This window comes from Mya arenaria, chromosome 13 (genome assembly GCF_026914265.1).
Source record: "Mya arenaria isolate MELC-2E11 chromosome 13, ASM2691426v1".
NCBI classification, from domain to species: domain Eukaryota; kingdom Metazoa; phylum Mollusca; class Bivalvia; order Myida; family Myidae; genus Mya; species Mya arenaria.
In genome coordinates this window covers 56,394,649-56,407,626 of record NC_069134.1, presented here as the reverse complement: position 1 = coordinate 56,407,626, position 12,978 = coordinate 56,394,649, and the positions used below count along the sequence as shown (strand labels likewise).

Here is a 12,978-nt window from a genome sequence, read left to right as displayed (position 1 = left end):
TTCCCGTTTTAAAGAAAATTAGTACATACACAACACGGTTACTTCCCTTTGCCGTACATTAGCGATAATCGATTATGGAATAATGAAATCGATTATCGCCGACCTCGGACACAAATAATCGATTTTCGACAATGCTCTATTATCGTTTTTCCCTAGTAATAGCCATGTATTTTTTGTATTCATGTTGTAATATTTAAGATATTGATTTAAACGCGGTCTAGCCAATTACTAATACGGATGCTGTTATGTTTATGCTTTAGCCAATTACTATTATGGGTGCTGTAACGTTAAAAGGCCTAGTTTAAGGAATTTTTATGCATGATAATCCCCTGCTGTGCATCTCCTGCTAATTGCACTGGTGTCACAGTACGGGCAAATTTCCTGTGTATTTGTTTATTGGCTCAGGGCCATTTAGGGTCCATTTCTTTAATAAAACTTTCAAAACTGCACAGCAGGATACTCAGATTGGAGATCTGATAAGAGGGATCAAGGCGAGTAGATTTAGATCAACAGATTTTTTGTGTTTACTTTTTTTTTGTGGGGGGGGGGGGGTCGAGTGTCACTTATAGAAGGCTTAAACTAGGCCTTTAAGCTATGGAGGATAAATCCGTCCAGCCAATTATTTATATGGATGCTATAATGCTTATGCTTTGCAGGTTAACTCGTTCTAACTAATCATTAATATGGATGATATCATGCTTATGCTTTGGAGAATAACTCGTTTTAACTAATTATTAATATGGATGTTATAATGCTTATGCTTTGGAAGTTAACTCGTTCCAACTAATTATTAATATGGATGTTATCATGCTTATGCTTTAGAGGTTAACTCGTTCTAACTCATCAATAGTATAGATGCTATCATGCTTATGCTGTGGAGGTGACCTCGTTCCAGCCAGCTTATTTTATGTATGCTGTAATGTTATGCTATAGAGTTTAACTCGTCAAATAGCTTTTTTAAATTGCTAAGTGCTGCTCTAACAGTGCCTCTGCTTATCATGTGTTATTTTGAAAAAAAACCTGTTTATTTATTTAATCTTATCAACGTATTATGGATTTGTACATTTGTAAACATATCCGTTAACATTTTAATAGCTTAAGATATTTGATATTTTTGTTAAATATATGAAAAGATCTCGACGATTTCTCTTTGTTATTTATTATACAAAATAAAAAAGTAAACAAAACATCATTCTTTATAATTCATTTTTTGGATTCGTATTTGCTTTGGTTTTATCTATATTTCACAGTGTGAATAAAGTTTTTTCAGTTTTAATGGGAGATGAATATTAGAAAAACTTTAAATTGTTAGAAAAACTTTAAATTGTAAAAGTTGTTGAACTCCAAGTCACATTTAGTATTTTTGCTTTACCCTTGCGATATATTGTACCTTGATAATATCTTCTGATAACCGCCACAGTCTCAAAGATGGACTCAAGGCGCTAAAAATTTCTCTGGCGTTTTCGACTTCAGAAAATACTGGTTTTCTCTTACAAACGTCTTCATTGTACTTAATTATAAACATACATTCTTTTTGGAAAACAGCAACGAGCCAAGCAGATTTTGTTTTCATTTTAAACATAGCGTCAAAGCAAAAACAGAAACTATACGTGAGACACAGCATTGCATGATCAGAAATAGAGATTACATATATGTTGTATTTAAAACAAAAGGATCAAAGCCGAACAAACACTCAATAAGAGACAGGAGGCACCACATTACAACAAATAGCAAAACAGCAAATCACATTGATATCAAAATAAAGTTATTATTTCATGGCATTTTGAACAAACAACTGTTAAAATGTTATTCTTAAAATCTTTAACAAAATGATAAATTATCATCAATAGTAATCCACAATTACAGACTTACATCTATCGTCTGATGTCATGATACTTCAATATATCAATGTTGTTCGTTTGGAGTAAGAGTTAAAGCATGTGATACAATAACATACTTTGGAACTAAATAATATCGTCGAATATTGTTTTAAAGCTGTATACACAATTCATAATATACGCTAACAATGAATAAAGCAGCACAATTGATGATGATTGAACTATCCATAGAGGGGCCACTTATCAACGATGGTATAGTACGATCGCTCTTTCGAATATTCTATTTTCGGCTGTAACGAAATATTATTTTTAACAAGTAGCACGGCTGGAAATATTATTCTATGATTTTTTTACATCAACAAGTTGAATTTTACTTAATTTCGGACACTCGCTAGGTTTAAATTCTCTAACGATGTTTTAGAACGTTTTTCGAAAAGATGGCCCCATTGTCAAAGTCAAGTTGCTACAAATGTCAAATTCGAAATAACACACACTCTAGACGAGGAAAATGTCTTGTAACATTAGATCCATTACTTATACCAACAAGGAAATATTCACATGGACTTTGTCTTTTTTGAAGAGCAAGTTAATGTGTTTTGGTAACGTTTGAACCTATTATAACAGCCCAACGTTGTCCTTCTGTAAATGTTGTCATAAACCCAGGACTGGTTTTTTAAGCATACGGTAAAAGATCTTCTGTTTAAAAAAACAATTACAACAAATGATAAGTCAATATACACAACCTCAAATTATTTATATTTAGCATGTGGTTGTAAAGAGTGCTTTTGGGTTTGTTCATGCAACATGTACGCACTAATTTATAACATCCGCGTGTACAGAATTCGCTATTCCCAAAGACGAATACACATTGCCACTAGAAGTGTTATAACGATATTTGTGCCGACATGACTTGCGCTACATTCAATATCGCCTTCATACGTCGTGAAGAAGGCGTGCGTCTGACCTCCACAACCTTCAAACTGGGCGGATGCCAACATTATATCGTTTGCAAACTGAGCCATTTCGGATGTGCAGCTGCCGGAAGGTTGGACGCTCAGGCAGGAAACATAGGTAGATAATGCGCTGAAACCAAACATACACCGTAAGACAGTTTCAGGGGTAAACAATTTAAGTTTACTCCTGTTTAAAATACGCAATAAACTTAAAGTTTTGATATATTTTTCTCCCAACTATCAAAAGATAAGACATTTATCATTTTTCCGGAACACGTATTAGCATACACATTACTTGTCAAATATTGTATCGATTACAATAATCAATCGTTTGATATCTCATACACGCGATCAATACCTTAATCTTAATTAATACTTTACCTGCAGTACGATATCTTATAGTTAGCATAGTCTTGTGGAACAAAATAGTTTATCGCAGCGCTTGTAAGGGCCGTAGTCAGAACTGAAAAGCACTGGTCATCAAAGAGTTGAGAGGCACAGTGGGTAAACATTCCAGTAGTAACTGCAAAATACAGACTGCAGTTTGTATCTCAAAACAAAACCAACATAGTTGCATTGTAAAAAGTGTGGATTCCGATTTTAATTTTCTAACAAATACTTATCTGATCCTTCAATCAAAACAAAATATACTGGTATGTATAATGTTGCCTTACGATCCGTGTTGGCGCACATGGCTCTATACCCCATTTTGACCACGCTTGGGTCAAAATAGAAGTTCTGGTCAGTCTGATAGCAGTCCCCAACTGCTTCCGTAAAACATTTTATGTTACACTCGACGCTGAAATAAGTATATCATATTACTGTTTACATCATGAATAAGTAGGTGATAAGTAACACACTATGTGTTGCAAAGTAAATCACGTACAATGGGAACTATTTACTGTGGAACGAAAAAGGTTTAATAATGTCAACTCTTTGCCAATATTTCAGACGCCAATTTAAAATCTAGCTTTCTGTTCATGGGTAACTGCTTTTAGATAATTTGACATCGCATATTTGGGGGAAGAAAGCCAAGATGACCTCGTGATGTTTATAAAAATCTACAGCATCTAAAATTTTGTTTGTGACAATAACCTTATGCCAGTGCCTCATCTGTTGTGGCGAGTTTTTGGTTTTATGCTATATATCTCTTAAATGTTTTTGTAGTGGTTTTTCTTTTTTCTCTAGATATATCTGCTGTATGTACAAAACAAACATACTTTCCACAAATACTCGAAAGTTGGTCAACAGTTGAGTTAGTAATAGCAGCTGTGGCAGATGCGCATGACAGCAATCTTTCTCCAATGGCAGTCAACTCACAACTCTGGGAGAGTAAAGGGTTTTAATTACAACATAATACAATTATACACGATGAACTTTCATTTCAAATGTTACCACACGATACATTTCCCTTGTAATGGAGTCTAAATATAAATATTGCTGCAGTTTATACACTTTAAACTCAATTTAAGACCACACTTTGTAATGGTTATATCTTTTATATTTTCAATTATGACCAAACACAACGGCGTTCGACGTAACATTTTAAGCTTTGTTATAATAATTATGCACCTTTATACTAATTGTGTGATCAACTATGGAAACATTATTGTCCATCCTATTTGTGGGCTAATGAAAATCCCTGCCCCTTTTAAAAGGAGATGAGGAGTTGACATGACATAAATATTGTTTTATTATTAAATATCCTTCCTTGGTCGCAATGAATGACGTTAGCAATGCAGGTTTTAAATACCACTAATATGTAGGAAACGAGTTGTGTTTTCAAAATTTAGTCTTGAAATGCATTCTACGTCCATTTAGAAGTGGAATCTGTTTTGGGTTTGTTTTTATTGGCTAACAAACTTGACCATAAAGGGCTAGAGTGACTTAAGTGTTAAGTAGGACCAAATACAGAGGTGTCATTCACACTTTTCTGACTATGACACGTTCGGACACGTCTAAGGATCCTCTATAAAAGATCATATCGTGCACCTATTAACATGTAATGAGCAAGTATTTGTACTTGTTGAGGACAGGAAGCATTTTTCTAATAAACATATAAACACGTATATTGACCTTTCGGTTTTAGTGCAATTGGCATGTTTCCCCTTAAATGGGTTATAATCACTTGTTTTTTATCATCTTTTATAGTGTTTTTTATTACCCCGCTTACAAGGCTGAAATAATGTAATTTAATTTGGATGCTGTTTCTTTTTGTTGAAATTTTTTGCAAAAAAAATGAATAAAATTTCCTGTGCTAATTTATTTAAAAGGTAAGGAATAACACTATTGCAATTGGGAAAGAAGTAACCACATTTTAAAGAGTATATTTGGTAATTTAAATCGCATTAGTCTTTACATAAATTATTCTTCGTAAAATATGTTAAAAGATTATTTACGTTCAGTTCCCATGATGGAGAAATGCGTAATTGAACTTTAGTGGAGACTGTGATTGTTAAATTCATGCTTTTATCGATTTGTTTAACTGGTTTATATCTATTAACCACCGTTGTTTGTTCAATAATTTCATTTCAAATCCACCCTATAATACATATAAATGCTTAAGCGTTTCGTCAGCAGTGCGGTGTTTACAGACCATCGTCTGTAAAATTGAGTCCTGATGAGCCATTCATATTATCATTAAAGCATATTTGAACAAGCAAATGAGTAATAAAATAATATTTGATTTTGTTTGAAATTAGATTATGACATATTGTTAATTATAAATATCAAGATCGCTTATACAATCCAATAGAAACTTGATTATGCCTCTTTGCCTCTGCATGACTCATTTTCGCAAGGACGTCATGGTTGCTAGTTTAACATGATTAGTAAAGCTGTTCGATTGTACCGTACTAAAACAAGTGAATAATAAGATTGAGTTATTACCTGATTGGCTGCTCGTTTTTGTCGAGTCCCTAAGTCACTGTGAAGATTTTGAGCGCGGTCAACATTGCGTGGATTTCTCATGGCCGAATGTCTATCGGTCATTCGGACGTCAGTCTGCATACCCAGTGCATGGCTGACGATCGTGCAGATCAATACATGCATGATGAATAGCATCGCCATGTCTGGGTGTCTTCTATAAAGATCATAAGATAATATAATTTGAGTAAAGTGTATTAAACGGAGCTAATCTTAACCAATCTATCATCCAATTTAATTATAACTGTTATGCTTGGAATGCTTTCTCAGTGACGTTTGATGTTGATAATTTTTAAATAACTTATTCAATGCACACTGTTAACAACGCTATCCAATTGTAAAAGTCCTTTAACATGTGACTTGCTCAATCGACCCAAATACGATTGAGCAGAAATAAACGTCAGTAGAAAAAAAGAGACATAAACATTATATACAGGTAATGGCACACATATATAGTTGACCCAGTGAGATAGTCAATCCATATTTGCTGGCAGTCAATCAAACCTGTGAAAGAAACTGCCTTTACAAACCCAGAGCTCATTTAATAAGATATTGATACACACATCAAATATGCAAAGACAATTATTAAATCTTTGAAATTGTATATTACGAATATCATGGAGATATATATTTGAAACAATTTCAATAAGATTAAAGACAAAGGAGTAAAGATGAATCTTTGAAAAGTTGTAGCATTTTGTACTCTGAATTGTATTCCTCTGTCTGTCGAAAAAGATTAGATCTCTAATCGTATTTAAGGCTTACCTATTACTTTATTAGTATTTGTTTTATTGTTAAGTTTCCTCAAGTTAATTCATACTTGATAAGATTTATCTTTAAAAAAATACGATTTTTTTTTCTTTATTCAGGATTTTTAGGATTAGAGTAAGGTTTGTGCACATAAACAGGTTTAAACCCCTCATAATTTAACATTGTATTGACGGTTCCAAGTCCTTGATAAACATACCTGTTTTTATATAGTATATATGTACTGTGTTGTTTGTGGAGTTTTGTGCTGTTGTTTTAGTTTCTTGTTTGTGATATTTGTTTGTTTGATTTTTCTATGTCTTTGGCATTTACACTGAGCCATTAAACGAGGTTTATATTTAAACTTTGGCTACTGAGTTTGTTTCTGTAGTTTTTCACATAAGTATGTGAATGGACAACCTTTGTACAACGAAGGTAAACAAGTGTCATTTAGAATCTTATAAAAGTCACCTGAAATGCAGCGTGGTTGAACAAGTTCCAAATTTATTTCTACTCAAACGTTTTTCTTAATTTGGCACTGCTTTTTACAACTTATTTAACATTTGTGAGTTATGTCAAAATTAGTAAAAGCTTGCTCCATTATATGATATATTGTTCGGATTAAATGAGCTTTTGAACATGCCTAATAGGTTTACTTTTTTTAAACATAACCTGCATACTTCTGAAAATATAAACAATTCACACAAATGCTCCTTGGAATCTCCATGAAACGGTCACCAACATAATATTTACTTTTTACTTTATTTGATATGCATTCAGAAATAATCAAAAATATTGTCATCAAACTCGTACTATTTAGAATAATTTAATTTTTAACCTTTAAACCTGAATTCCAAAAGATAAATCCTCACGAAATTAACAAACAATAAGTAAAACACAGAAAATTCAAATTAAATTAACAAAGCATATCACATCGTACTTATCCGAGTCGTCCTAAAGATAAAATAAATGCTGCCCTGTTTTGCATGTTTATGACGTATTTTTATTCAATCGACCCGTTTTCGGAAAATCAGCTAAATCAGCCAAAGAACGATTTCGTCGCCATAATTATATATAATGCATTCTTATTCAAAAGGTTTATTGACACACTTCAGAAAGGAAATGTTTGAACGATAAGAACATTGGGTTAGGGACGAAACTGTTGTATATGCTCCTGTATTTGATATACTTAAATCTCCTTACCATGGTCTTTAAAACAATACTTAAATAGTGAAATCCATAAAATGCTATTTACAATAAAACAAATTTGTAATTTGCACGGGTAAGCGATTTGTTTTGTTGTTTTGTATTGGTCCTTCGCCAAGGACAATGCAGTTACTGTTTTCCGCGTTGAGTTAAACAAGATCTAATCATCCTCTACATCCTTCCTATCAATTGCGATACGTATAAACGTATATATGAATTAATTCAATGCACTATACAACCATGGTTTTATCAATACTATTGATCATGTCGCAATACATGTATCTAGACATTGATATCATTTAATACCACTTACGCGGGATTTATTCATATGGGTACTAGTATATGCCGTTCAATAAACACAAAGTGCTGTTAAGGACATTCGAATATATAAAAATGGATTGGAAAGGCCAACAATTTTAACATTAACAATAAGATTTCTAGGTACATGATTTGTAAAAGTAAAACACATTTGTTGCCATATGTTTAGATTTCATGAAAAGTTGAGCAAAATTTACAAACGAATATTTTATCAGAGATTTAATACAATTCCGTTTGCATTAATACAAAAGTGTCTTTCAACAATATAATTATTATATATAATACAATATAATATATTCTTATATCAAATATTATCAATACAATATTATGGCTTCTTGTTGATATCATTTGCAAATAACACAATTAATTGTATTGTGTACACTAGAGGAAACATATGCCAAATTATATTGAATACAAAGACCTGCTTACTTTAACAAATGTAAAAAAGTAGCTTTATTTGTGAAACATTTAATACGTAATGTCTGTCAACCAGCATAAATTTCTTTCATTTTGTCTAATTTATGCAATCATGTTGAGTCTCATTAAACCATTTCTTTTTATGATACGTATATTTATACAACGCCAATTCATTGTGTATTTCTTTAATGCTGAAAAACCTATTTCTAAATTACTATGAGCTCTCTTTTTCCATGGTAAGACACATATTTAATACAGATACAGCTATTTAAAACATACACAATTATACACAACCATTCTAATTTCCACCACTCTAAACAATGTCATCCTACTGCGTATGAGTATTCTAAAGCTTTTATTGACACTGGTGTCCAATCTGTTTTTGTCCTCATGTTGTCATGTATGACCTTGGTATTATAAAGATGTATTGTATTGTATTGTATTGTATAGGTTCTTATTGGCCTAATTCAAAATTGAATATTGTATAAATTGATACGAAATAAAATGTCTTCTTATTTACAAACTTACAATCTAAAGTATCGCTTTCTTATCAACAAAGGATGTGACGGTCATGTTATCCACTTTAAGTACATATACAAAATATTGTTATGGTTGCTCATATATATTTAGGACGTTAACTTCATAAAACAATATACGCCATGACATTCAAACGTTCATTTTACTATACGGTTATAAAACACGAATTATAAACTACCGCCCGTAGATTTCTTAAATAAAACATAATGATTATTTATTATTCAAACATCTTTTTAAATAATACAGTAGCTGTTTTGTTTCGAAATGTTGAAAATGTGTTTAAGGCAGAAAGTATTGTTTGTATTTTTCTATAAATGTGAAAAGCTCATGCAGCGCAATCGAATTTTCTTTTTGTCTGTATTTGTTCAGTCCCAATAAACAAAACTTCACTAGCTCGTAAAAGTTGCAGTTTAACATTAAAACCATGTTCATGAGGCCCAATCCAGTTTAAATAAGCAAAATACATTGTTTAAAGTTACCAAATTTAAAAGAATGTATACAACTGTTTTATTTACTTAAGAAGAATATCTACTCTAAAACATGCTGCTTTATAATGTTTTCAAGCAATGTTTAAAATACTTTACCAAGCAGATAAGTGTCACAATTATGAAACAATGTTAGTAGGCCTTTTATGAACTTACTTTTTATTTTGCAACTTTCGTCTCATACCATTACATCTGTAAAGACAAATCCTCACTTGTCTTAGAGCGGCGCTAAGTATGTGGATGAAAATCCTTCTTTTAATTCTAATGTGTTTTGATATTGAATTCAATGGATTTATAAAGCATATGATTTGTGTCAAATATTAAAAATATTAATTTTAATTAGGGAGTTTGTTGCCACGGAGCTGTTTAATTGAAAAATATTTAAAACGGCTAATATTTTTAACTATATACAAACTTTTGTTTTGTTTTGATCATTGATGTTAAATGACTCGAATCTGTATCTTGACCCTTTAATGTGCACCCGTCCGCCCGATACCTTGTGTGATGAAAACCTTGAACATTGTGTGACATATTGGTATTAAACTAGGCATCTTTTGTCGGTAACCTTAAAAATGGAATGTGTGGTAAATGTTGACCAAAATTATGGCCTTTTATTATTTCCCATAGATATTGTTTGAAACTTCCTGTGAGTCACAAGCTTGGGAGGTTAAACTTCACTTTATTTTACAAATGGTCGGATTTCATGTTGAGTGATGGCAACAATATTAACGTTAATTAATCAAATGTGACTTGAAAACTTTAAGTCTTTAAACATAGGTTTTATACAAAGAGTATAGTTCAAGGATAAGTATCGAACCACTTATACATCTTTAAAGGATTTGCTTAAATATTTTACAGATGAGCAAACACCTGAAAATGACAGCAAAGGAATGAAGTTTTAATGCATCCTTTTTACCTAAAGTCATCTCAATTAGTTTAAGAAACAAACTGGCAACAAACTATATCATCGAGTGCGATATCAACTACATGATCACATATTTAAAATGTTTAAGGATTCAAATGTGAACATATTTCAGAAAAATATGATACAAATCAATACCAACATTTCATAATAGGTTGGCTTATTTTCTTCAGCGTTGACATAGACAACACATTTAAAAAAAGGTATTTGATTTTTTTAAAGAAAATATTACAGTTGCATAGTTGATCAATATGAATGGAAGAATGTCATCCTAGCCAATTATTATGGACGCTATAATGCTTAGTCGTCCTAGCCAATTATTATTTTGGATGAAGAATATTTTTTGTAATATTTATGCTATGAGTATTAACTCGTATGAGCCAGTTACTAGTCATTATTCTTTTAAAAAGCCTGTTCACATTGCAAAGTTATGCTCTTATCTGTAGGTTTGTTTACCATTAATATATCATGAGTGCCTACCAACCGCATATTCAGACAGCTATTTATATATTCAAACACCTGCGTAAACATTGCATAAATGAAGTGTTTTTGAAATGTTGAAAATGTATTTATAGGCAAAAGGAACTATCTGTATTTTCAGAATTGTGAAAAGAACCCGACGATTTCATTTGAATATTCATTGATAAGAGTACAGTGAATCCATAGTTACTGCAAACAAAACATTAATATAATTCCTTATAAGTTTCTTCTTATCTTTGCATTTATGTTTACTTTCGTATCATTTATATTGAAACAGCATCCGGATTAAGTTTGCAAATCCGGAATTTTTGCAAACTTATTTTTTTTATTTTTCACCAAATGTTTTTTATTTTTGTATTTTTAAAATGTGTTAGGTAATACTAATAAGAGATATTTTTTGTTTCCTGAAATTTAATTTAGAAATTTGTTTTTTTGGCATTTAAAGTCAACTTTTCCAATGGGAGTCCCATTGGAAAATGGCCTTCCCATTGGAAAAATGGTTTTTCCAATTGGAAAATCAGCCCAATATTTTTTGTTGGAAAATTCTCCCACATTTTCAAAAAAGGAATTAGTGATTAATAACAATCATTATCATTAATGGTTATAATGTTATCTAGAAAAAGTGCGTTTATAGTACTTTTTATCATTTTTTTGTAAAAAAAATCCCGTCGACCATTTTTTCCAATTGGATATTTCCCACAATTCAATATGGAAAAAGTCAGGAAATTGGAAAACTCCAATTGGAACATTGTCCCATTGGAATCTTCCAATTGGTAACATTGGCAATGGGCTTAATCCAATTGGAGGTTCTGGCAATAAATTTTAATGGGAAAATATTTCAACTTTCCTAAATCTCTTAAAAGAACACCTATTTATTTATTTAGGAATATATTTGAAGTTTTGTTTTATTGTTTACCTGTGACACAGGCTGTGTCCTGACATTGTATCAATCCAATTCCAAGCTAATACTTCTGTGCTGATATCTTAGCGATAAGATTTAAGCATCTTTTAATGAATTTGAATGCAATAAATCATATCAAAAATTATCTGAAGTATTCTTACTCAACCAGTGACACAAATTCCATTTTTTTAAATATCTTTACACTAGTTTCATCTCCTCAGACGCCTTTTTTAATCGATTAAGTTGTGGTTACAAACGACTAAGAACTTATTCATTTTTTCAAAGCTATACTCACCTTTACGCTTGAAAATGTTATTTCGGTTGTCAGTACCTTTACACAGAAAATGTACCATTTTCTTGATTTTTAATGAAGATGTAATTAATTGATGGAAATCCATATGAAATGTTTTACCTAAGATAATAGTTTATTTCATACACACTGTTCTGCAGGGGGGCAGGACCTTTCAACCCCAAGAGGCTTTTTAACCCTTCTAAAAAAGAACACTTTTCAGTTTTCAACCCTTAGACTTTTAAACCCCTATTTCAAAGACTTTTCAACCCCTACCTGTTTGGACTTTTTAACTCCTATAACAAAGACTTTTCAACCCCTAGTTGAATTATTTTAATAACCTTATTAAAGACTTTTTAACTCCTAAACCAAAGACTTTCCAACCCCTATTATTTGGTTTTGAGCTGGTCCAAGCTAAACACCATTAAAAATGCTGCAAGGCATTTTAGAATGTTAACATGCATCATGTGCCAATGCCTTCCTCAAACAGTAATACTAGTATATGTTTAAGAAAAAAATATCGAACTGTACAAAAATGTAAGGCTGGTGAATTTTGCATTACAAAATAAACGCTATTGGTAATTAATGCCATGTTGTCACTTTACTACATACCCGGTAGTAGTATATAAGCCAGTCATCCTACAAGATAGCAGTGGAGCAAAAATACACATATGATGATTACTTGTAAATCATCTTGTATATGTGGAAAAAATGAACTTGTTATCTAGCTGATTGTAAAAACACTTTGTCATTCTTAAAGGGACTCGTACCTCATTGGCACCAAATAATCATTTTCCAGGTAATGTGTCTGAAATAATTAGTTAACTCTTTGATACTGAAATTGCAGAACAAAATACAATGAAAGTATGAAAATAAAGTCTTGTTTTAATCAGGGGTGAACCTACGCTTTTTACGTCATGGACAAATAAATAGCATAACCACTCAGCAAAAGGGACTCAT

General features: G+C 31.7%; 1 protein-coding gene across 2 annotated transcripts; it reads right to left on the bottom strand.

Moving 5' to 3' along the window:
• Nucleotides 1-1,139: 1,139 nt before the first annotated feature.
• On the bottom strand, nt 1,140-7,456 carry LOC128214938 (uncharacterized). Of its 2 annotated transcripts, none has more exons than XM_052921658.1 (6): nt 7,404-7,456; nt 5,681-5,873; nt 4,012-4,115; nt 3,466-3,590; nt 3,173-3,314; nt 1,140-2,921 (listed from the first exon to the last, which is right to left on the bottom strand). In XM_052921658.1, exons 2-6 carry the CDS (start codon nt 5,858-5,860, stop codon nt 2,684-2,686), a joined length of 789 nt encoding a protein of 262 aa, XP_052777618.1. In that variant the 5' UTR covers nt 5,861-5,873; nt 7,404-7,456; the 3' UTR covers nt 1,140-2,683. The 2 variants fall into 2 exon arrangements, with proteins under 2 accessions (XP_052777618.1, XP_052777617.1); XM_052921657.1 differs by having other exon boundaries at nt 7,302-7,428.
• Between the last annotated feature and the right edge of the window lie 5,522 nt (nt 7,457-12,978).

Coding starts and splice junctions, on each gene's coding strand:
- LOC128214938 (XM_052921658.1), bottom strand. CDS start 5,860: ATGGCGATGCTATTCATCATGCATGTATTGATCTGCACGATCGTCAGC. Junction 3,591..4,011: donor CTTTCGAGTATTTGTGGAAA/GTATGTTTGTTT, acceptor TACTTATTTCAG/CGTCGAGTGTAACATAAAAT. Junction 2,922..3,172: donor TATAAGATATCGTACTGCAG/GTAAAGTATTAA, acceptor GTTTGGTTTCAG/CGCATTATCTACCTATGTTT.